Source organism: Bombus vancouverensis, chromosome 1 (assembly GCF_051014615.1).
Source record: "Bombus vancouverensis nearcticus chromosome 1, iyBomVanc1_principal, whole genome shotgun sequence".
Taxonomy (NCBI): Eukaryota; Metazoa; Arthropoda; class Insecta; order Hymenoptera; family Apidae; genus Bombus; species Bombus vancouverensis.
Genome location: NC_134911.1, coordinates 7,038,372 through 7,063,104, shown reverse-complemented (window position 1 = coordinate 7,063,104; position 24,733 = coordinate 7,038,372). Strand labels below are relative to the sequence as shown.

Genomic DNA, 24,733 nt, shown 5'->3' with positions numbered 1-24,733 from the left:
GTATTCGTATATTTTTTATCTATCTAGTAAAAATTAATTCTAAAATATTATTTTTTAACTTTTTCAATATAGCTTACAGTTTACTATAATTTTTCTATATTATCTTACATGTTTCTCTATCTTTCCAAATACAGTAATATTTGATAGTATAAGGATACTGTAACTTAATAACAAAAATGCTGTTCAATTAATTTACGATTAATGTTTGTATTTTATTTTTTATACTGACTTAAATTGCAGTCAAAATCATATAGCACTTTAACATCTGTATGAACAGCTTATAATTACCATTAATTGTAGTATTATTTTATTAACATAATGATAACTACAAAATAAATAATTAACAATTTATATAAAGTCATGATTTATGAAACAGAAGTTGATTCACATAATTAACGACAGATAAATTATAAAAAGAATTATGGACAATTGTACAAAGAAATATACACATTACAAAGAAATAGTAATATTACTAATTTAAAATGGAATTAATATGAAAATTTATCGAGTGAAGCTGTTGTAATATAATAATCATTAATAATATCCATTCCTGCTTTATAAGTATGATGTGGATACACATATACAAGGCACTATTGTCAATAATACAGATAATCATTATTATTAATTCGAAAATATTAAAATGATATTATGGTTTCAATGCTGTGTTTACTATTATCATATTCGTAACAGATTCACCCAATTCTTAATCAAAGTATGATCCTTTGCAAGCCAGCTTTGCTTATAAAACAATATTATGTTTTATGCTAATTAATAGCCTCATTTAATTAGCCTACTGTATAAATTAAAAATATGAGAACATACATTTCAATTACAGCCAGTACTCAATCCTAATCATAGGTAATTTTGGAGAAAGTTACATCAACAAAATGAACAAAAAAAAAAAATACAGCAAATGATTATAATGTACATATTATAGTAATCTGTTCTTAATATGTATAATGTTTTGCTGTACACATAAACAATGAATGCTTTGCATCATTAAGATCAATCTATTTTGTATCTGTACAAATATTTTATACCGAATATACAACATTATATAATATATAATGTAAATAGGACCTTTTACTTAATTTTTATGACCTTGTTTTTTTTATGCATATACTGCTTTATGATTGTACATACAATTAATTATTAACTTATAGTTTATTACATGGTTTTACTTAGGTCAGTTAAAGGTCATGCTTTTGTGCATAAAAAATAATTTCGTTAATGTACGTTATATATATATATAAAACATAAAAGTATTTTAACATTATAAAAATGGGCGGAAAGTAGAACACATGATACGGTTATAAAAAATAGTACATTTTTGTTAGTATTATTAGAAAATTTAAAGAGTATTGAAAGTTCTGGATGAGATTATATTTGGGACGAAATATTTTTCAGTATATTATATATTACTTTGTTTGATTTATCTTTTGTTTCATATCGAATTATATTAAATTAGCTGCTAAAGCAAGAACATTAAACTCTCTGCAGTTCTCAATTGTATTTTAAAATAAGCTTACTTAACATTAGGATATTATTGTATTTTTTTATCGTGCAAATTTGAATTTACATATTTTTCATACTCGTTGGACGAGTAAATGGATTTTTATGCTTCAAGTAGCATGCACTATTCTTTTAAATACAAATTAGACTATACATGATATAAATGGCATTAGACGTTAGTCGTTATAAAATAAATATTTTTAATTAATGATTAAAATAATGATAAATTGCCAGAAGACAACATTTTTTTGTCAATTTAAATATGTTATTATTTTCAGTATAATAAAATAAATAAATAGTATAGTAGTAAATTTCTCATCAGAAAATCGTTCAAAATATTCAATGATTTGTAAATTGCTTTGCAGCTTTACTTTATGCAATCACATTCTGCAGCTCACTGGGATTGATTACACATTCGATATTTCTCAATATTTTTAATGGTTTATGGTTTTTCTTCAAGGCAATTTTTTTATATTGGCACCCCATGTATTTCTAAATTTTCTGCTAATATACCGATAACATTTATAGACTTTAATTCGTTATGTTAATTTTATTTTATAAAGATATCTCTGCTATTAGTTTACTATATGAGCAATAATTAAAAAAATTTTAATCTATAAAATTAAACAAGATATTAATTGTGTGTAACGAAAGTTCATTTTCGCAGTTTTCGTAGTATATTAGCAGTATTGATTGAAATTTAACTTTCCATACCTTCGCTTTTATTTAACACTAAACCTACCAGCGGCGATTAAATTGACCGCTCTCGAACTTCTACACAAATTTAACCATATTTAAACTTTATCATATCGCTTCATAATTTCCGAACTTTTCTAAAACATGCATACAATATATTTTTCGGTATTTACTTCTAGTTTGCTCTTTTATTTTCTGAGAAAAATTTGTACTCTGCCTCGCCTACCGTGAGCGGTCATTTTGACCGACAAAGTATTTTAGTTATTCTTAAAATAAATGCAATCAGTATAAAGAAAAGGTTATCTCAACGTCAAATGACAAACAAAATCAATAATAACAAATAATAACAGCTGTTATACCCATAATCTTGTCATAAAACATAATCCACCCCTCGATCAAGATAGCCACCAGCTGTCAAGACATATCAACTTAGGCCCATAATAATCCTAAGAAACCGCCACAAAATTGAGCATTTTTTACAGTCCATTGTTACAAACATTTTAAAAGTCGAGAAGTTTCTTAGGATTATTGCTCATTGCGATAAAACACGGGAAAAACTTTCCCAACTCCACCCTCGAATAACCGTTGATGGAGAACGGTCAATACTCATCAATATTTTCGTATAAATATCACCGTCACAAACCATATTCTTACTTGCTATTGTCCTTTCGACTAGAATACATCTCAGTTTGTTAGCCAATTAGTCGACATCTAAACTTGTTATCTCTAAAACTCAGACAGAAAGCATTTCAGAGCATTTTGTGTAAAGTTGTTATAAAAGGAAAGGTAAAGCATATCAAATTTGACAATAATTTTGTATTCCGTACATGGTATTATTCTGTGATAAATATTTACCCTAGAAATGTCAAGACTTCAAAAAAAAAAAAAAAAAATTATAAAAAGAATAACGGACATAGAAAAAGACTGTTCAGTGTGCGATGAACAAGAAACTGCAGCAACTGAAAACGGCATGGAAACACATGAAAAGCTATTTACAACCGAATCAGAGTTGAATATTATAAATAAACGCTTACGTAATGGCAAAAAGGAAAGAAATTATCGTTGACAGCAGAGAGTGAAACTGGGCCCGATGAAACAGTTTGGAAAGAAATAGATGCAAGTCCCAAACCTGGCAGGACATCAGTTCATGATATTTTTAGGGATATGCTAAACGACATATAATGAAAGGACAAGTAAAAACGGCATTTTATCTTATCATTGATCACTGTATAAGGAATCATATAATAAAATGTATGGAAGAAGAAGCATTTAGAGTATTGGGGACTAAGAGGAAGCTAGATGCAACAAAACTAGGTGCACATCAGGCAAAAAATTTAGATGTCTCATATTTGTGGAATAAAATTTGGAGATCTGCATTTTTTTCAAAATAATGAGCAGAAATGACTTTGCTGAAATTATGAGGTTTATATGATTTGATAAGAAGAGCGAAAAAAGCCAACGTTTACGAGCCAATAAATTTGCAATGGTATCTACAGTATGGGGCCAATTTACCGAGAATTCACAAAATTGTTATAAACCTAGTGCATACATTACTTTTATATAAAGAATCGCGGGAAAAAACCATGCAATAAAACTATCAACAAGTTCAGATTCATTACTACAAAAAACTTGTCAAATAAAAAATTGTAAAGGTTACAAAATTATGAAAATTTGTTTAAGATGCGGGAAATATGTATGCGGCAAATGTACAGTTGATAATAAGATAATTTGTAAAAGATGCAGCGAAGTTGAATAAGATATATCTCTATATAAATAATTGAAATTAAACAAAAGTAAATTTGGATGAAATTTTATGAAAGTTCATCATTTTATATACATTTAGTTATAAATTAACCATTATCTAAGTTAAATCATGAAAATTATTACTTCTTTAATCATCGGTCATTTTGACCGCACACGGTAGGAATAGGTATACACAAAGTGTCGGTAGGTTTAGTGTTAACTAGAAATAAAGATTGGTAGTAGTAATAATGATGACAGAGGTAAGCCATAACGGACAATTATTCCAAATAATGCTTCGAGATTTATACTTTAGCTTAAACATAATTTAGTGAACTTAATTTTATCGAAATTTCATTATTTATAAAATATTGGTACATAAATTAAAAAGGGGGGGTAAGCTCTAAGGCGTGAAAAGTTATATCTTTCGAGTAATTAAATTTCTAGATAAAAATATATTCGTAACGGATAGAAAATACTTATTTGAAACAGTGTATATCTCTCCTATTAATGAATAATATATGTGTATATTATTGTCAGAGTATAAAATTATCTTCTAGTGATGTGATATTTCGATAAAATGTAAGAAGAATGATAATTACAATGCATTCCAAATTTGTGTTGTTTTCACCTACTGAATTCAGGAAGCGGCTTAGCTATTCCTTCACTGTAAGCTTTATGGACTGCCTCACATACGAATCTATATTGACTCTAGAAAAATCATTTTTTTTTCAGTACATATAAAAGATAATCTTTTTATATATAAATTTCAATTTAATAACTTAACTTGTAAATTTTAACTTACAGCATTTTGTATCATCATTGCTCTTTGATCTCTCATAGATCGTACGACGTCTAATGGATACACCGGTTGATTCGCTTCAATAAGACACAGTGCTGTTTCCATTAAGACTAAGACACCTGTTCTACCAATTCCTGCAGAACAATGAACAACTGCGGGTTCCACTATTCCCGTTCGAGCTGCCCGTACCCTTTCAGTAAACGTTGTGAATTGTCTCCAATCGCTAGGAACTCCATGATCTGGCCAACTACAATATTGCATGTGTGTTATATCTCTTTCTTCTCCAGTCTAAAATGCACAGAAATGACTTAGAATTTTTCTAATATATTTATAATAATATAAATTATAAATATTACTTTATTTTCTTACATTAATATCACGGAGTATGAATTCTCTAAATATAAAAGTATCTTCAACATTTTCAGCTGTAGACGTGAGAGTGAGATTTCGTAACGTTAGAGTTTCATTGAGCGCAGGCCAGTATTGATGGCATTTTGCTCGGCCACGTTCGACCAAAGTTGTGAGCATTACGACAAGGGTACTACCCGCTTCGAGAACCATCTGCCAAAAATCAGCGACAGTCGAAGACAAAGGTCCTTGAGTAGCTATATATCTGTTGATAATACCAGATCCTGGTATTTCCATATTTACATAGTTAGCATTGATATAATCTCCACTTGCAGAGCCCATAAGTATCACTCGAGTAACATCATCTACACAAATTATAATTTATTTTGTGAAGCACATGTTTCGAATCGTATTAATATAGTACTAAGATACTGATATAAATTCTTGTATTTTTCTTTATGCTTACAAGGTGAAATATCTCGATAACGATTTTTACTCTGATTTTCAGGTTTTTTTGATTCAAGAGATGTAAGTTCAGGATTCTTTCTATATAGCTGTTCATACTGCGCGATTAAAGCACCGCTCGCAAGACCATCAGCAAGAAGCAACATCGACTGTGCTAATGCGTCTGATCCAATAGCTGCATGAGGTGCATCCGGAACGTACCTGATTATTTCAACATAAAAATAAACATTAATCATTGCTTTAGTATAACAAATTTAGTTTTATTATCTGTAATACCTATATGGAGGTTCTTCTTCAGATGTTTCATCAGTACCAGCTAGTGCATTATATAAAGCATTCGGTCGAACAGTTAAGGTCAGTTCACCAGAGCCCGAATCACGAGATTGACGAATTAGATTTACTACATGTTCATGTAACAATCCACTGACATCAATTCCATTTATATACACTACCTATTTATCCAATATATTCGTAATAAATAGTTTGCAAAAGTTAATCTAGATAACTTGAAAATAAGTTCAATTTAATTTCATTAAGATATAACAACTAACCTGATCCCCTTCGTTTAATTTCGGATAACAGCGATCAGCAGGAGTATTTGGAGCTACTCTTGATACTAAAATAGGCATATCAAGATCTAAACCACCTTTCACATTAAATCCAAACCGACCTTGTTCATCTGGAGTCAGAGATATTGTAACTAATCCATCTTCTACTATCTACAAATACTCAATTTTATTTTGTGCACATAGAAACTGTTTATTAAAATATTAATAAATACCTGAGGAGCAGGCGAACTTGTAGGTTCACTATAATCAGGAAGATCATAAATGTTCCTTTCAGCAGTTGTATCATCATCAGCATAACTTAAAACTCTAGAACCTAATACAGGCGAAAATGCATTGCCTTGTGTATGCGAGCTCGTTATTTCTTCACGGAGGGACAAAAAGCCACCTTCACTATGGTACATAAAAGGAACAAAAATTAATATAAATATAAAAAAGTTACAAATATTAAATATAAGTTTCAACGAACTCATCGCTAGGATTTCCTTCACCCCACGCTCGACGAGGTTCACGAGCACCAAGAGACTGAACTTTATTATCATATGGTCTAGGCGGTCTTCCAGGGGGCATAGATAATTTTCCTTTCTCTTCGATAATTGGAGCTGATGTTACTCCATGTACTAATCTTTTACTTGGAGATCTAAATAATTTAAATCATTAAGTTAATATTGAACTAATATTATGTTATTAATATTGAATAAATTAATGTTACCGTATAAACGTTCTTTCTACTCTTGCTCTATGCTTCCCATCCTCAACTGTTTGAAATTCTGTACGTCCTGAATATGTAAACCTACTGCTTAAAGTAAGTGGAAACCGCCTTGGCCTCGTTTTAGGACTGTGAAGTCGGAAAAATGTATGGTGCTCTACACACGCTTTCCATAAATTTTTCGAACTCCGATATGTTTGCATGTTGAAGCCAAGGAGAGTATCATAGTTCTCTGACTATAATAAAATTAGTTTGTATAATATAACAATATGTAAATTGACTTCTAAATTGTGAACTGAATGTTTAACGAACCTGTTCCCTTCTCAGTTGAATGAAAAATTGTTTCCGTTTAAATGATATTTTAACTATTTTTGACCATGAGAACACGTTAATTTTTATTCCATTTTGAAACACTACTAAACCTATAGATGTTACACCTAATTGTATTTCTTTATTTGTTGAATCCTAAAAAAAATATTTAAATTAAAAGAATGCGTGTTTTGAAAATCTGCAACGGAGGTTATAGGATAAATACATACCCTAGCTTTATGTAATTCTACTCCATACATATCTAACCTTTTTGCATGGTCTAGAAAATTGAATTCTGCATCTGCTGGTAATTGACCCCTGTAAAATAGTATAAATATTCTATAAAGTTTTATAAACTTTGGGTTATTAATATTATATATATAACTTCAACATACTTATGAAGTTTATGCAGCTCAGCTATTTTCTTTTCCATTTCTTCAGTTTGACCTGGTATTAATTGCAATCTAGAAAGATATCCTGGTCCATGTTCTTCAGGATGATAGTCACCCAACTCAGCTATAATTACATAAAAATATAATGATGTATTATGAATAAATTTTACAATGAAACAGATGTTACAATGTATCTAATACATACATTGAACAGTATAACTAGCAATAAGGCATGCTGTACTTGGCGATAATTGAAGTTTTCCATGGAGAATATCTCTTCTAACTTGTAAATAAAACTGATATCTAGTATATTCTTCTTGTAGTTTACTAGGATCAGATACATAAAATTTCACTTTGAAATAGAATTGTCCACCTGAAACAATACATTATATTAAATTATCTTTCATCTTTTTGTATTTAGTAGTGTGAACAAGCATCTGAATACGATCTTTACCCTTACTTCTTATCTGCTTCTTCACTGGTTTACTAGGATCTAACCATCTCTAAAACACAAATTCAATTATAACGCTATTCAATTAATATAAATTTTGTAAATAGATTTTAATAAATTGAATAGACAAGTTTACCATTTCATCTGGTGAATATGTACACGTTGTGGCTCCATTTTCAGCATATTGCAAACCAAAATAATCTTTTTCAACAAGTTCTAAATGTTGGAATACTAAATCTAATAATGTTTGACCTTTTGCTCTTTTCTAAAACATTTTGAAATATTCATATCATATCTATCATATCATAAATGCAACACAAGAAATACTATTTAGAATCACTATATAAACTCACATCTAGTTGAAATGTGTGTTGCGTGTCATCAAGGAAGACAACAGCAGCAGAAAGAGATTTCAATCTACGATTTCTTGCTAGTTCAGCACCACGAACGTGGTAGCTCCCACTGGAGCCACTCAACGCTCTACGTGATACACTTTCAATCATTTCAAAGATACGAAGGCGTGTCAACCACCTTCCCGACACCACCTCTCTGCTATGCTGACCACCTAAATGAAGAGTTAGAAAATTATTCAAAATATATTAACTGCAAATATAAATAGCTAAAGAAAATTGTTATATATAGGTAAATCAAACAAACATAAATCTAATTCTAACTGTCTAATAATTCAATGAGCCAATTGTCAATTATAAAAAGCAATAAGTATGTTTTTGTTTATGCAAAAGTTTATTCATGTTTTTAAGCGTTAGTACATATCATTAAAAGAGCTTAAAAAACATTGCTTTGAGTACTGCAACTGTAAGGTTAAGGCAACAATTATGTTGTCAATTGTAATAAATAAGCATATTGAATGAACCAGTTCTATGCATTGTCACAGACTGATCAATCATATATCACTATTGAAAATAATTACATTCAGAAGATGTCATTGAAAATAAATTCATAGAGTCAGTAATCTAACGTCAGTTACATAAGCAAGTTCATATGTACTAGGTGCCAAAATAATGTAGAACAAGGCATTCTGAAAATAGTTTACATAAAAGAAGCAAAGTAAAACTCTTTAAATACAAATACATCTAAGTGCCTTCTAGCATTAACCTCTCATTAAGTAGTCACTAAAGCATTATTTCTTTTTCTTTAAATCAAGTAAAACATATAAAAATACATTCAATTCATCACTATTAACTAAAACTGGAAAAAATATTCAAATATATTTCTAAACAATTTGCATTGTGACAATAAAGCATAGATTTATATTCGCAAAAGTTAGTTCATAAAAATACTATTTTCTATATATTATAAATAAAATATTAAGAGATTAATTTATAATACATTATATTAATATATTATATTAAAATACAAAATAAATATTATATTATATATTATAAATAAAATATAAAAATTCAAAGTATTTAAAGTAAAAATTGTTCTCTAAAAAGATACAGAAATTTACTCAGCAAGTTTGATACATTAATTAATACATATGTATCATGAATATAGTGAATGAAATAGATATTTATATGCATCGAAGTGACAGTCTCACAATTACACTAAACGAACAATGTAAAATCTCCACTTACATTCATGATCCGTTGCACTACCTTTGATAAGGCTTTCACAGGTGTTTTTTTTTTAACAAAACGGAAAATGGTCCACGATCGTTAATATTTTTGCAGATTAGATTCGACGAACCATTAAGAAAAATATAATTCGCCCCAGTCGAGACGAAATTTTTTAAAAAACTTTTTCTTTCTTGCAACTCTTTTCATTATTTTTTATAGCGACATATTAACGCGCAAATGTAATTCTAATCTACAAACCAGTTGACATTATTCACGGGATCGTTTTGCCATAGTATATGGTAAAAAACATGTTAAATAGTATAAAAATTGTGTGTCTTTCACTCACTCAACAACATATAAGATAACACTAATAAATCGGCATGAGCGAGCAATAATGTCAATGAATTATGCTCATAATTCTTTTAGAAATTACCAGAATATAATGTATATATGATCATAAATAATTATATCATTGTTTCAAGATAATTATTTTTTATAATGATTTACCATAAAGATTGAAAGTTTTATTTACAGTAAAATTGTTTGACGCCCTGATACAAAACTTAACAGTGTATGTATATGTATTTAATGCACACATGTGTGCATGCATTAACATTAACCATAGAGTGAATAGTCTTACGATTCGTTATTCAATGTTGTTTTTCCAAGTATGATCGGTATATATAAGGTATCCCAATATTGATAGTATAGATGAGGTGGAAGTGATTGTACCTAAAGAAAAAATAGGTCAAAAATATATTTGAAATGAAAATATAGAATAAATTCTGTACATTTAAGAATTTGTTTTCGAGAAAATTGAATTAAAAAATTTGTTTGGTATATATAAATTTGCTTAATTACCAACGTGATATCATTAGTACTGGGACACCTTGTATATTTATTATATACATAATATGGATCATAAATGGCGTATGATAAAATTAACGAAAAGATGTTTTAATACTTTTACAGGACATAGGAATAATCAATATTAAAGTATTTTTATATTGTTTTATTAGTCTATACTTTTTTCCTCTTTCTTAGTCCGTATTTAATACATACTTTAATCTTAATCATAACCCATTTTTTTATTCATTTTCGATTCAACGATATCTGTCTGTTATTAAAAATTTTTTATGCTGACATTTTTTTAAGACAAAGATCAATTTTAAACAAAAAATTTTTCTAAACCCTTAACAAGGGTAATAATTGGTTAATATTCCAAAATGTAAAAAATATGAAATTATTTGACAAACCATGGTTTAAGATTTACACAGTAAGATTTCACACAAAGTCGCGCCAGATATATTAACACAGATTCGCAACCGTATTCATGACATATCAAGACAAGTACGCAACGGTATAAATATTGCAACATTTGTTTATCAGCATTTAGTGACTAATTCTCTTTCAATACTTTGCATATGAAAAAAAATTAATCATCAATACACATTGTGGTGTGAACGTTAGTTGAACAAGCGGCCGCTTGGGGTGTCGTTAATTTCTCAAACTACGCTGCATGAAACCATTCCCGCCGCGTGGGTTATAGTTTGCGGATTACGGTTGCGGTTTGGTTATAAATCCCGCCATCTCCGCAACACGAGCGACGATTTTTGGTGTATTATAATTATGCCGAGTTGATTTCACAGAACCACGAGGTGAAAAACAAGAAGTTATGGCAAACGTATCCGTTGATAAAGAGACGTTTTTTCGGCGTATGAAGCGGCTTTATACCGCATGGAAGGTAAGATATTTGAAATGTTTCGTTCCGCTGTTAAAAATAAATGTAATCGTTTGACAAACAACGTATGATCATTTTTATTAAATAGGATGGAGAAGTTGGTACAGACGATAGTTTTAGTAAAATGGATTGTCTCGTTTCCGCCGTGGGCACGGACGAGGATATCGTGTACAGCAAATCGACAGCGTTGCAGGTAAGTTATACTTTTTGTATTGCTCTAATGCGTTTTTGCATCTTATATTTTGCGTGTGCACTTGTAAACAATAGCATAACCTTATCTCTGTAATTCTGAAAAATATGGTTTTCATAGAATGTTACAAGTTTTTCATGTATATTATACATATTCTTAGTTTGTCACGATGAAAAAAGAACAATTTGTAGAGTTAATATTATCAGAATAAATTTCAATTATGTAACTAAAGTGTTGTAGTTTCTTTTATCATTTTGTTAAATGTAAAAGATAAAATTATTATAAACATATTGTTTCAGACATGGTTTCTCAGTTATGAACTTACAGATACTATAATGATCTTAGCAGAAGAGTGTATCTGTTTCTTGGCTAGTAAGAAAAAAATTGAATTTGTCAGAAAACTTGAAAATCAGAAAACGGAAGACACTGGTGTACCTTCTGTAAAATTACTTGTGAGGGATAGAGTATGTATTTTCTATAATTTATATTTTGATTTAATAATCATTGAATTTTATTTCTAATGTTGGTATTAAACTCTTTTATTTTTTAAAGAATGATGAAGATAAAGCCAATTTTGCTAAACTTATTGAGATCATAAAACAAAGTAAAAAGGGTAAAACATTGGGTGTTTTTTCTAAAGAAAATTATCCAGGTGCCTTTATGGACGCGTGGAGAGCTGCATTAAAGCCAGAATCTTTTGATACGGTGTGCGATTTTTTCTTATCATACAATATATAATACCAAACATTTTGGTTATTTCATGATATACATTAATGTGTTAGATTGATGTAAGTGCTGCAGCTGCATATGTAATGTGTCCAAAAGAAGATGCTGAAATTCATACCATAAAAAAGGCGTGTTTAGTATCTGTGGATGTCTTCACAAAGTATCTTAAGGATCAAATTATGGAAATTATAGATTCTGATAAGGTATTTGGTTTTTATTCATTTAAAAATATTTAATATCTAAGCACTCTAGTTCTAATATCTATACATCTTTATTTTAGAAAGTTAAGCATTCAAAGCTTGCAGAAGGTGTAGATGCTGCTATAACAAATAAGAAGTATGTAACTAGTGTTGATGTTACTCAAGTAGATATGTGTTATCCTGCGATAATACAAAGTGGTGGAAATTACTCTTTGAAGTTTAGTGTTGTTAGTGATAAAAACACTTTACATTTCGGTGTCATTGTTTGCTCTCTTGGAGCTCGTTACAAATCTTATTGTTCCAATATAGTTCGAACATTGTTGGTAAATCCTACTAAAACCATTGAGGTAAGTTTTAAACAAAATATTAAGTAATAACATGCTTTAATAACAAATTAAATATGTTTAATAATTATGTACGTTTATTGTAGGATAATTATAACTTCCTTTTACAATTAGAAGAGGAAATTCTAAAGAAATTAGTAGCTGGAGTGAAAATAAGCGAAGTATATGAAACAGGGGTAAAGTATGTAAAGGATGAAAAACCGGAGATGATTGATCATTTAACCAAACACTTTGGATTTGCGATGGGTATTGAATTTAGAGAAAGTTCTTTACTTATTGGTCCAAAAACTCATGCAGTACTAAAGAAAGGCATGGTATTCAATGTAAATGTTGGATTGGCGAATCTTACAAACTCAGAAGCTACTGATAAAGAAGGAAAAACCTATGCACTTTTCATTGGTGACACAGTTATGATTAATGAGGTACTAATCTTTGCTTTAAAAACATGTAATTTTTTTAATATATCGAAAAATAGAAATTAGAATAAAATTATTTATTTCAGGCACAACCTGCTACGAATTTAACACCTTCGAAAAAAAAGGTAAAAAATATTGGAATATTTGTTAAGGATGAAGAGGAAGAAGAAGAAGAAGGAAGTGGAAAGGAAAATGAACCTAAACCTGAGATCCTTGGTCGTGGAAAGAGAACAGCTGTAATAGAATCTAAATTGAGAACAGAACATAGTTCTGAGGAAAAGAGAAAACAACATCAAAAAGAACTGGCACAACAGCTAAATGAAGTTGCAAAAGCTCGGTTAGCTCAACAATCTGGTGGGAAGGAACAAGAAAAGATACGGAAGTCAACAATATCGTACAAAAGTTTGAGTCATATGCCACGAGAACCAGAAGTAAAGGAATTGAAGTTATACGTTGGTAAGTGTATTTGTATTTTGTTTATAAAATAAATTTGATATGTTATTTATTATACGTTATATATCTATATTTCAGACAAAAAATATGAAACTGTAATTTTGCCCATTTTTGGGATTCCTGTACCCTTCCATATATCCACAATTAAAAATATTTCTCAGTCGGTAGAAGGAGATTACACGTACCTCCGAATAAATTTTTTTCATCCTGGTGCCACAATGGGTCGGAACGAAGGTGGATCATATCCACAACCCGATGCTACATTCGTCAAAGAAGTGTTAGTGTACAATTTTATTTCATTTCTTATTCCTTATGATAATTACAAGTTGTGTCAATGTTAAGATGAATTGTGTAAATATATGTTAATAAAATTTTTATTTTTATCATCTAGAACATATCGAAGTACAAACACCAAAGAGCCTGGTGAAATTTCAGCACCATCTTCTAATTTAAACACAGCCTTTAGATTAATTAAAGAAGTTCAAAAGAAATTCAAAAATAGAGAAGCAGAAGAAAGGGAGAAGGAGGATCTTGTAAAACAGGACACTCTAATACTCTCTCAAAATAAGGGTAATCCAAAACTAAAAGACTTGTACATTCGACCAAATATCGTTTCGAAGAGAATGACAGGAGGTTTAGAAGCACATGTGAATGGATTCCGTTACACTTCGGTTAGAGGAGATAAAGTTGATATTCTTTACAATAATATTAAAAATGCCTTTTTCCAACCATGTGACGGCGAAATGATCATATTACTTCATTTTCATTTAAAAGTATATATCTTTATTTTAGTTTTAATTACTTTTACTAGCGATCATTTACTAAATACAGACTATTTTCAGCATGCAATAATGTTTGGTAAAAAGAAGCACGTGGACGTGCAGTTTTATACAGAAGTTGGTGAAATCACGACAGATTTAGGGAAACATCAACACATGCACGATCGTGACGATCTTGCTGCTGAACAATCAGAACGAGAACTTAGGCACAAATTGAAAACTGCCTTTAAGAGTTTTTGTGAAAAAGTAATGTTTAATGATTGAAACATTTTATTTTACAAGACTAATAAATAAATTCTAAGAAATAATAAATATTATTCAGGTCGAAAGCATGACGAAACAAGAAATTGAATTTGATACACCGTTCCGAGATCTGGGATTCCCTGGAGCACCATTCAGGAGTACTGTTCTTCTGCAACCCACTAGTGGTTGTTTAGTAAATCTCACAGAATGGGTAAATTTTACTGTATATATAATTACTTTCATATGAACTATAAGTACCAATTCGTTAATCATATTTCTTTCGTATTTTAGCCTCCATTTGTTATAACTTTAGAAGATGTTGAACTTGTTCACTTTGAAAGAGTACAATTTCACCTTAAGAATTTTGATATGATTTTCGTTTTCAAAGACTATCATAGAAAAGTCGCTATGTTAAATGCCATTCCCATGAACATGTTAGATCATGTAAAGGAGTGGCTAAAGTAAGTTCTTTGCGTTTCTCTATTTTCTATGGATTTAATTTCTTGAGAATAAAATATAAACATGCTACTTTTCTTTTTAGCTCGTGTGACATCAGATATACAGAAGGTGTACAATCTTTGAATTGGACAAAGATTATGAAAACTATCACAGATGATCCTGTAGGATTCTTTGACAGTGGTGGTTGGAGTTTCTTGGACCCAGAGAGTGATGCAGAAAATGATGAAGTAGAAGACGAGGAGGAAGAAGAAGACGATGCTTATGAGGTATGGAATTTAGTGAAATAATTATAAACAATAAGATAAATTTGCATATTATAAGATTTAATATTAACAATTATATAGACATTAACAATTTTTATTCTTTATTTGTAGCCATCTGACTTTGACACTGAAGAGGAATCTGATGATGATTCTGAATACTCTGAAGCTTCAGAAGATTCAGATAGCGAAGGTAATATTTGCAAACTTCATTTTATTTAAATACTAAAAAAATGTATCTTGTTTATTATTTAGCATTTTTTTTCTTTAAATTTACATTTTAGAAGAGGAGTTGGGTAGCTCTGAAGAATCTGGTAAAGACTGGTCTGACTTAGAACGGGAAGCAGCTGAAGAAGACAAAGAAAGAGGAGAAGATAGATTCCATGATGATTATAATTCAAGTAAAAAGAAAAAAGGAAGTCGAAAACATTCACCATCACCATCAAAAGACAGGTATATTACTTGATTTTACATATTTCTAAGGTATATTACTTAATCTTACATATTTCTAAATTTGTCACTAACTCAAATATATAACTCATAGGCATAATTCGAAGCACAAGGGTTCTTCAAGTTCAAAAAGTAAAAGTTCGTCCAGTAGTAAAGATAAAAAATCATCGTCGTCGGATAAACATAGGTAAGAAATTACACGTTTCTCTAGGACGTAGGATTTCAACTATTTTAGACATAGAAAGACGTGATTTTGTGATAAAATTGTGTTAAGTATATATTTCAATAATTAAAGATCGGATCGATCGCGGAGTGGGGGATCACACAAGAAAGTGTCTCCTTCCAAATCATCCAAACACAGGTGATTAGCACAAGTACGTGTGTGCTTGGCGATGTTACATTTCATGTTCTGTTTTTGTTTAGTCCCAAGAAGAGCGATAAACATGATAAACACAAGTCGTCAAATCACTCTTCGTCTAGCAGTAAGAAACGAACTCGTGAAGATAGTGCAGAAAGAAATGATAGGGGATCGAAGAAATCTAAGTATGTATAAATATTCTATAATATTAATTTGTAACGATTTGAAATATTTTTTTTATAAATTACTTATATATATTATAGGAAATAAGGGAGATATCTACACATTGGAGGAAGCACATATGAAAACACAAACACCGAATGTTGGTTCTATATTAAACTTTCTTATGGTACGTCGATTAAGTTAGAAGGATAGTACATTTTCTTGCATTGATTCATTTAAACTCTTAGCAAACGATTTGTTATTGATATTATTTAAAAGTTCGATAGTGTGCTGCTAAGGCTTGGATACTTATCAGTATCTGCTTGGTGATAGCGATGTAATGTGTATGAACTTGTACGGGTAATTTAACATAAATTTACGAATGAACACATTTTTTATCACTTGTACATAAAACTCTTTTTTAAGTAAAAAAAAATGTCGATCTTAATTATATAATATAACTACTAACACGTATCATTTCATTCCATTGTTCGTTTGCTGGTAGTATTCAAATGTATTTGTAATAACTTATTAAGTTTGTGAATTAAAAATGTATTGAAGTATTGAAACGGTATCCATTGTACAGATAGTATATATAAAAAGAAAACAACGTCTTGTCTGTTATGAATATTGTTTTTTTATTAAATGAATACGAAAATTAATTCTTAATTATAATAAACAATAGGAAAACTTACAGGTATATAATTGTAACACACTCTCAATGCAAGACAATGCACTAGTGTTAACTGTCGTACGTAAGACACCCAGAAAATAGATATTAATTTACTAAGCAAAGAAAGCTGAAATGGATCAAAATCGTTGATAATTTTGTTCGCACGGCTCTGAAATTTGTACCTTGGTAAACAAAATAAATACTTTTTAAGTTATTTATCATTAATGTACGAGATATTGTCACTTATTGACAGAGTGTCCACAGAAATAGAATCGTTGCTACTGTAATATATCACGCTCATGGTACATTTTTAAAGACGGCACAATTACTTAACATTTCTTGCTTTTGTTTGAGTTAAAATTTTTGTTTCATTTTACAGTAGCATAAAAATCAAATGAAAATTCATTCGTCCTTCAGATCTTACATAATTACTTTCTTAACTTCGCGAGAAAGAACGGGATATTGAATTCATAGATTTGTACAAAGGTGAAAGTAGAATGAAAGTAAACAGCTCCACTAAATTTTATTGTATCCTTGACTTCTTTTTTCCTTTCAATATTGTGTTTGATAATAGACATGGAGGAACGTTTACTGACTTATTATGTTTTGAATTCCTTGGCAATGCCATATAATAGATGCCAAAGAAGAACCGTTTCAATAGTAACATAAATGTAGGTGAAGTGAAAGTGTACCTCTGGTTAGTGGTTCTGCAGCTTTCTCCATAACATCACTACGTATATATATATATATATATATATATATATATATAATTCTGGCAGGTGACTTAGTTCGACATTTCACAAGTTGCGAATGATTCCTTTTTTTTTTACAATGAATGATGTTACTTGGAATGTGTGTTGTAATACTCTTTCTACGAATGATGTTGGCGGACGGCCAGTTTAAAGTATTTTAAGTATGTACCAAATTTTATAAAGTCAAGTAAAATAAATCATCATCCTTTTTCAAATGATTACTTTTTTAATTAAACATTTAGATATATGTACCCTTTTTGTTGAGATGAATTTATATTACAGTTTCTAAACGAAAAAAAATCGTACAAGCGAATTGCCTTATTTTCAGACATTTATTTACGAAAAAATGAAAAAGCCTAAGTACATCATTATAAAAAAAGACTTATTACATTCTATAAATAATTGTTATAAAACTTAGATTCAAAACATTTTTTACAAGAGAACGATGACGATGATGATGGAGAAGAAAAGCAACCGAGTCTAATTCCGTCCTATCTGATCGATTTGAGCTTGGAGATTGTTCACCACTTCCGATGGAACGTGCGCTCCCAGAATTTCGAAAAGATTAATCTTCTGATCGCCAGGAATCGATTCGTACGCTGCCAATTCGATGCCTTCTTGAACCTTTTGTATTGTCGCATCTTTCGGAATAAGATAGGTATTCTGTGCCTGTTTTATAGCCTCATTACTGAAAATTTGACCATCCTTTTGTGGAAATGCCATAGTTACTCCCACAATCAATATTGTTGCTAATAACGTAAAATGGACTTTCATCTAAAATAAAAAAAGACAAAATTTTAGTATTTATTCTATATTTTATATTCTATATTTTTGATTTTATGTATTTTTAAATAACAATTTTTCATTCTATTATAAATTATATAATAGTATTATTATTGGATATTTATTAGATTAAAGAAATTATTGGATTAAATATTATAACTCTGTTTTACTAAAAAAGATGCATTAAAATAAAGAATGCCCTACTTTTCCCTTTAATGAAGAAGATTGGGATTTGAAAAGATATTTATCTTGTATTTTGTCATGCTGTGAGAAGAATGGTTGAGCCGATTTTTGCAATCGCTCTTCTGATGCAACGAAGAACGCGCGTAAGAGAATGAACTTCAAAAGCAAGACGGTTAATTATTAACGACAAATATTCGTAATATAAAAATTCGTAGCACCAATTTTTTCAATTACTAAAAACATTGTATTGCATACGCTGTAAACCTAAATCGCAAAAATGAACAAATAATAATATAAAAACGTAATTAATGATATGATATATATATATTCATGAAACTATGTTATAATAAACTATATTACAAAATTTTAAATCATTATACTGTTACAAAATAAATGAAAGAACGAGAGATTTATAGTATTTTAGCGTATGAATTGGTGCATATGGAATTGCAATATATTCTGGTGAAATTGATATTTATATTTACGAAAGTAATGATACTAATCTTGAAAAAAAAATGTTGATGAATGAAAACATTATGGAAAGATTAGGTGAAAATCATCACTTTTTTAGGATGATCCTGCAATATTATTTTAATAATTATGATATAGGCAAGGATAATTTATACATGTACTTCCTTTTATGAAACTTAATAAAGAATAGAATAAATATAACTTGTACAAAACGTCTTCGTTAACAATGATCTTTTATTACATTTCACGTTCCATAATTATGAAACAAAATACTCTAACAGTTTCCTAATTGCAAATTATGTAAATCTATTCTACACTTTTATGTACATTAATCCATAAATCAAACAACTTTATGTTTTATCAGATTTATCAGATGCTCATTAGTTTCCCTAGAGATGGGTTCACACTTTCACTCTCGTCAGCGATAAATCAGCGCGAGATAGAACTTTCTGCCAGGTGGATCAACTTTCTCACTTGTTTCATCCTAAATGAGAGAAAAAGCCTAATAACTAAATTTTCGAACGAAAAACTTCGACTTACATTGACTGAACGTTAAACCACAGAAACAAACACACCGATATTACTACGAGAGTCCAGTAGGAACGTTTGAAATTGATCAACGATAGTTAAGTAAAAAGTATAACTCTCTGATGTCCGTGCAAGTCGTAAGCGCCGTAGGGTTAACGGTAAAAGGAAGTTGAGGCTTGGCAGCAATCGTAACAACGATCTCGTGAATGGTACTCACGTTGAGAGTGCGTCGTTTCACAATCGGTCACCGTCGAGCGAAACTAAGCGCGCGATCGGCGGAAGCGGCTTTTATACACTCGAGATGCTTACGAGCGGCGCGGCGGTACCACACCACTCTTGTATCCAGGAGAAGATCCATCTTCCAATTAGTTAATACTTACAGGAAGAAACGGATGCGATCATCGTTCTCTCTCCTGATGTGACTTCCCAGGTGGAAGATTCAAGCGGGTCCCTACTAACATCGGTGTTATTGTGATGTCACAGCTCACTTGTTACTTCATACAATGTTTGCTTATTGATTAACAAGTAAGGAAAGTATTATGAGTATTATTAATTTGCAGTAAATATAGGACAAATGTTGCATGTATGAATAGGTAATTTAGAATCTCGGTAAATGGTTTTGGTAAATAGTTAAATAGATGTGCATAATACAGGGAATGAATATGAGTGCTGCTAAGGAATTAATTAAGGAATTATGAGTACTATTAATTTATTGTAAACGTAAGATACGTGTAATGTTGCATTAATTGATTTAGATTGTTAGTAAGTATTATAGTTAGATATATACAAGTATGTAGTAGCACATACATTTGAATTCAACGAAGCAACTCTTTTAAAGCTTTTCTCTTTACGCTTTTACAAATACCATTGCACGACCCGCCATGAATATTAGTGGCCTGTTAACCAATACGTAGCGAGCCGTTGAGTCTACCGCTGCACCTGATCCACGTTTCACTTTTACCATTGTTTTTCTCGAACTATCGAAGAAGCAATACTGCCCTTGTTATTATAAAACTTTATATAAAACTTAGATATTTATTTACCGAATTTTTTTATAAAATAATATAAAAATATATCGATTATGGCACGATATTTCAATACAAAATGGTCAATAGATTTCTCGCGTAATCCATGACTTTTTTTAATGTATTCAGCTTTAAGTAAAAATTTCGAAATGAATTTAGAAAAAATTTTCATCCCTATGAAAGTAAGATAAATCAGAAAATTAGGATTAACACTTGTAGAATTATTTTATTTTGTAGTGTATAAGATTTATTATGTATCAGTAAAGTACACATAGATTTACATATTCGAAATATAAGTATGTATAATTCAAACCCAAATAGTATGGATAGTGTGAATTAAATTGCGATAATTGATTTTAAAGTGTCATTTTTAAACGAAATTTTATGAGGAATAAATAATTAGAATTGAAGTATATCGCACTTAAGTGGAGTATGCTGGGAATTTTGCTGAAAGTGGATGTTGAAGATCAATCAAGAAATAGATTGTACCAGCAAGACCTAAAATAATATATACAGATATTATTAGTTCCATAAAAGATAAGAAAAGATGATTATTATTTATAAGAAAATACCTTCAAATAATGAAAATGGTCTGTCAGGTGACCTGCTTTGATGTGTTCCATAATCCATGCACCACTCTGCAAACTTGCAAGCTCTGTAAAGATATTTTATATCCTGCAAAAAAAATCAATACTTTATTCTGATAATATCTATCCAAATTATGTTATATCTTTATTGTAAATTCAATACAACCTTTGTTTGCTGGAAAAGACTTAAAAACGTGTATGCATTTCCAGCTACACCATGACATATTCCATATCCTTTTTTAAGTAATCCTCTTGACCAAATCACTTCTCCACATTGTACAGCAGTTGTTAAATAATTTTTATCTTTGTATATCTATATACACATACATTTCATTATGTATTAGAAATTTAAAATTACTAAAAGTTATATGATTTAAACAATAACAACCTCATAAGCTAAACAAAATAACATAGTCATTCCAGGTGCTCCATGGCACCAATGGATCAATTTATCAGTGTGACTTCCAATAGAGGATGGAAAGTTTCCAGAAGGATATCGTATATTCTGAAGGAAGTCTAATGCAGGCTTTATATCCTTCTGTAATTGAGTTTGTGTCAAATACTGCTGTGCCTATAAATAGATTTAAATATTTGAAGATTACAAAAAATTTTTCATACAAGTATTGCTATTAAAATAGCATAACAAAAATTTGTATTTATACTACAGATGTATCGATTAATAGTCTAGCTGGTTCAGCCGATTATCGGCCCATTTTTGTAATCGGTGATAAATCGACAACTGGTCGGCAAAAAAAACCAATTTACCGGCCTTAAATTTTTAGTATTATTAATAACTTGATATAGAAATAAAAATTCAATGTTCTTTCTTGACTGTCATTAGTATAATTTTAATATTTTTTAATATGTATATATTATTACTTGTAGGAATGTATTTATGTGCAACATGATTATTACATAAAAATTTTAAAATAATAGTTAGTACTTATTGAAATATCCTAAATAAGTACCAATTGACTAGGAATTTTGGCCACTATTTCTTAATTTTATCATAATCAAAAGCTTGTTAAAACAAAGAAACAAGACATAATAAAATAAATATATAAATAACAAACAATGTCAACAAATTTTTTCTTTGGATTCGTAATATTAAACAATCCTAAATTCAACATTTTGTAGCAATATCTGAAAATGATCCCCAGAGATGACTAGTTGGCTTCTTGGAAGCCGATTAATCAGTTAGTCGGTTAGTCGACCAAAAACATAATTAATGCATCTTTCATTTATACCATACCTGTAATAGTATATAAAGTATTCCACCCAGTCCATGTGCACCACCAATATACTCTGACCCATGCCAAACATACATTAAAGGTGTTTTGTACTTTCTTGAAGCAGAATACAGATTTCCAGATTTAATTATGAGTGCTATGACCTGATATGATATTTTTTTAATTATTGTGTATTAAAGCACTGATTACCTTTACTTTAAATTTAACTTTCATTGCTCTGATAGTACCTGTTTAATAAGATCATTTTCTATGGGAGCAGGAGATATATTTGAATTTAAGAAGAGGAGGGAAAACAGATAACCAGCTCTTCCATAAAGTAACTCATCAGGCAAATCACTACTTTCATTTAAAACAACTGATTGCAGTGATTTTACTCTGAAAGATAATCCAAATTATAAAACTTAAAAATATTATTTCAAATTCTGTACATGTATAAGTGTGAAATATTATTAAACTATATACTTTGAAATCATATTTTGTGCTACATCAGAATAGCCTTTGGAATGAAAAACAACTGCACCTAAGGCTAGTGGACCTACAATACCAGTCAAAAATGTAATTTCTCTTTTACCCCTGAATTTGTCTATACATATCCTTAATAATTCCATTGCTTCCTGCTCAGAAAAAATGTGCATTTAAGAAATAATTCATCTTTTAAAGGAATAAGAATATTGAAGGATTCATACATCAATGTAAACTGGTTCATTAAAGCACTTTCCATATTTGTAAAACATGTACGCAATCCCTGCTGATCCAGTATATATGGAATAATCATCGTTATAAGTCCAATGGTTTTTCTTTTCTTTCAATCGATCTATTAATCTTTTTATATATATTTTTACTGTTTCTTTATAGTCTTCATTGATCTAACAAGCATCAATCTCTTTAAGTTCCATACATACACATATGCTTGTAAATAATTTATATTTATATGCTTATAATAATTTACTATCTAATTATTGAATAATGTATATATATATATTGAACAATAATTACCTCATTAGTAGTTGCGTTCACAACATTTGCTGAAAGTATATTAGGATAATCATCAAATGGATTATCATAATGTCGATTATCCATTTTGGCACAAATTAAGTGCTTAAATCGATTAATTATATTAATATATGTTGTGCCAAGCGATTTTTCTCTGCTTATTTTATATGTGACACCTGCCTAGGAAAAATTTTGTAGTCCAATATTTTACCAATCAATAATTTTAATTTTTTAAGTTAGCTCGCGAGAAAGAAGATTTTTTACATGTATAAAATAAATATTGTTTATTAAATATCATATTAAAAAAATTACCGGTGTACCTAGTAACAAGGTTAAAAAATATATTTTTTGTTAAATGAGAGTAATACTTCTCAAATACAGATTAATATGTTTATTACATAAAAAAATCCAAATAAATATCTTCTACAAATACTACATTCTATATAATCATAATGGAGAAAGATTTTTTAGAAACATACTGAAAACGTAAGTATTTGACGCATCATTCTAAAAATATACATATATCACTTATCAACAAACCTGCCTCTCAAATTGTTTTTAAGAATTAGATTTTCCAGTAAAATATTATTTGTAATGCACAAAGAAAGAGAAAAGTTTAGGACACAATTATGTTTACAACTATAATCGTAATGTAGCATTCGAGATATCGAAACATGAAAATAAAACTTTTTACTTTCGTGTCAACGTTACCGACTGAGTATAGATTAAAAATATTCAGGGTGAATAGTTCCATAATATGCATAATGTATAATATGGTTCAAAGAAATTTTTAAAATAATTACAATATACGTTTTATCCATTTTTTCTCCAAGTCATAAAATCAAAGCATATCAACAAGTGAGTCATAACCACACTCATATTTTTAAATTTAAACGCACTTTTACAATTTTTCGTTATTTTTCAGGTGAATAACTACTAGTTTCTAACATTTTATATGCCACACATAAATATATAATCATGCTAAGAATCCAATTTTGGTCTCGATCATGTACCGAAGCGCACTGTCCATTTCCGGTTTCTTATTTAAATTTAAATTCAAGTTATCTTAAAAAGTTTTGAAAGGAACAATATCTTCTTCCACACTAACTGTAAGGTTTAATTATATCTAGAATTTAC

The 24,733-nt window shown here is 29.6% G+C and overlaps 4 protein-coding genes across 13 annotated transcripts; 1 reads left to right on the top strand and 3 right to left on the bottom strand.

The window, feature by feature from the left end:
• Window positions 1–347: 347 nt before the first annotated feature.
• Window positions 348–10,114, bottom strand: Ptpmeg (protein tyrosine phosphatase Meg). Of its 4 annotated transcripts, XM_076617022.1 has the most exons (18): window positions 9,917–10,114; window positions 9,589–9,820; window positions 8,344–8,555; window positions 8,127–8,255; window positions 7,994–8,042; window positions 7,745–7,912; window positions 7,543–7,663; window positions 7,378–7,465; window positions 7,151–7,303; window positions 6,842–7,074; window positions 6,599–6,769; window positions 6,345–6,522; window positions 6,115–6,282; window positions 5,840–6,015; window positions 5,565–5,764; window positions 5,120–5,463; window positions 4,754–5,038; window positions 348–4,659 (listed from the first exon to the last, which is right to left on the bottom strand). In XM_076617022.1, the coding sequence occupies exons 3-18, from the start codon at window positions 8,491–8,493 to the stop codon at window positions 4,576–4,578; spliced, it is 2,697 nt and encodes an 898-aa protein (XP_076473137.1). In that variant the 5' UTR covers window positions 8,494–8,555; window positions 9,589–9,820; window positions 9,917–10,114; the 3' UTR covers window positions 348–4,575. The 4 variants fall into 4 exon arrangements, with proteins under 4 accessions (XP_076473137.1, XP_033197457.1, XP_033197458.1 ...); XM_033341566.2 differs by lacking the exons at window positions 9,589–9,820; window positions 9,917–10,114 and adding an exon at window positions 8,922–9,192; XM_033341567.2 differs by lacking the exons at window positions 9,589–9,820; window positions 9,917–10,114 and adding an exon at window positions 8,922–9,192 and having other exon boundaries at window positions 8,000–8,042.
• Window positions 10,115–11,072: 958 nt separating this feature from the next.
• Window positions 11,073–18,236, top strand: dre4 (SPT16 homolog, facilitates chromatin remodeling subunit dre4). Of its 3 annotated transcripts, XR_013061951.1 has the most exons (21): window positions 11,074–11,314; window positions 11,400–11,504; window positions 11,801–11,965; window positions 12,054–12,206; window positions 12,284–12,430; window positions 12,508–12,774; window positions 12,858–13,193; window positions 13,274–13,643; window positions 13,719–13,917; window positions 14,032–14,413; window positions 14,483–14,665; window positions 14,742–14,873; window positions 14,954–15,123; window positions 15,204–15,387; window positions 15,496–15,574; window positions 15,666–15,834; window positions 15,926–16,018; window positions 16,127–16,192; window positions 16,255–16,374; window positions 16,453–16,538; window positions 18,218–18,236. XR_013061951.1 is itself a non-coding variant. In XM_033341564.2 (20 exons), exons 1-20 carry the CDS (start codon window positions 11,246–11,248, stop codon window positions 16,457–16,459), a joined length of 3,396 nt encoding a protein of 1,131 aa, XP_033197455.2. In that variant the 5' UTR covers window positions 11,074–11,245; the 3' UTR covers window positions 16,460–17,249. The 3 variants fall into 3 exon arrangements, 2 of the variants coding, with proteins under 2 accessions (XP_033197456.2, XP_033197455.2); XM_033341564.2 differs by lacking the exon at window positions 18,218–18,236 and having other exon boundaries at window positions 16,453–17,249; XM_033341565.2 differs by lacking the exons at window positions 16,127–16,192; window positions 18,218–18,236 and having other exon boundaries at window positions 11,073–11,314; window positions 16,453–17,249.
• Window positions 18,090–20,083, bottom strand: LOC117160687 (uncharacterized). 2 transcript variants are annotated; one of them, XM_076617125.1, is made up of 2 exons: window positions 19,959–20,083; window positions 18,090–18,550 (listed from the first exon to the last, which is right to left on the bottom strand). In XM_076617125.1, exon 2 carries the CDS (start codon window positions 18,548–18,550, stop codon window positions 18,257–18,259), a length of 294 nt encoding a protein of 97 aa, XP_076473240.1. In that variant the 5' UTR covers window positions 19,959–20,083; the 3' UTR covers window positions 18,090–18,256. The 2 variants fall into 2 exon arrangements, with proteins under 2 accessions (XP_076473240.1, XP_033197507.1); XM_033341616.2 differs by having other exon boundaries at window positions 19,754–20,018.
• Window positions 20,084–20,987: 904 nt separating this feature from the next.
• LOC117160676 (lanC-like protein 2) lies at window positions 20,988–24,655 on the bottom strand. Of its 4 annotated transcripts, none has more exons than XM_076628062.1 (10): window positions 24,400–24,655; window positions 23,600–23,776; window positions 23,290–23,469; window positions 23,066–23,217; window positions 22,831–22,978; window positions 22,606–22,746; window positions 21,742–21,924; window positions 21,520–21,666; window positions 21,339–21,441; window positions 20,988–21,264 (listed from the first exon to the last, which is right to left on the bottom strand). In XM_076628062.1, the coding sequence occupies exons 1-10, from the start codon at window positions 24,415–24,417 to the stop codon at window positions 21,188–21,190; spliced, it is 1,326 nt and encodes a 441-aa protein (XP_076484177.1). In that variant the 5' UTR covers window positions 24,418–24,655; the 3' UTR covers window positions 20,988–21,187. The 4 variants fall into 4 exon arrangements, with proteins under 4 accessions (XP_076484177.1, XP_033197489.2, XP_033197490.2 ...); XM_033341598.2 differs by lacking the exon at window positions 24,400–24,655 and adding an exon at window positions 24,137–24,321; XM_033341599.2 differs by lacking the exon at window positions 24,400–24,655 and adding an exon at window positions 24,137–24,321 and having other exon boundaries at window positions 23,600–23,772.
• Window positions 24,656–24,733: the final 78 nt, after the last annotated feature.

Excerpts from the sequence above, each read along its gene's own strand:
- LOC117160687 (XM_076617125.1), bottom strand. The coding sequence starts at position 18,550 with ATGAAAGTCCATTTTACGTTATTAGCAACAATATTGATTGTGGGAGTA.
- LOC117160676 (XM_033341596.2), bottom strand. The coding sequence starts at position 24,117 with ATGTATATTTTTAGAATGATGCGTCAAATACTTACGTTTTCA. Across the intron at positions 23,777-24,075 it reads GTCAAATACTTACGTTTTCA|GCAGGTGTCACATATAAAAT; the intron begins GTATGTTTCTAA and ends AATTTTTCCTAG. Across the intron at positions 21,667-21,741 it reads TATTTTGTTTAGCTTATGAG|ATATACAAAGATAAAAATTA; the intron begins GTTGTTATTGTT and ends ATGTGTATATAG.
- Ptpmeg (XM_033341566.2), bottom strand. The coding sequence starts at position 8,952 with ATGAATTTATTTTCAATGACATCTTCTGAAT. Across the intron at positions 8,043-8,126 it reads CATATTCACCAGATGAAATG|AGATGGTTAGATCCTAGTAA; the intron begins GTAAACTTGTCT and ends TTTGTGTTTTAG. Across the intron at positions 6,523-6,598 it reads GAAGGAAATCCTAGCGATGA|TGAAGGTGGCTTTTTGTCCC; the intron begins GTTCGTTGAAAC and ends TATGTACCATAG.
- dre4 (XM_033341564.2), top strand. The coding sequence starts at position 11,246 with ATGGCAAACGTATCCGTTGATAAAGAGACGTTTTTTCGGCGTATGAAG. Across the intron at positions 15,575-15,665 it reads AGAAGATTCAGATAGCGAAG|AAGAGGAGTTGGGTAGCTCT; the intron begins GTAATATTTGCA and ends TTTACATTTTAG. Across the intron at positions 15,835-15,925 it reads CCATCACCATCAAAAGACAG|GCATAATTCGAAGCACAAGG; the intron begins GTATATTACTTG and ends TATAACTCATAG.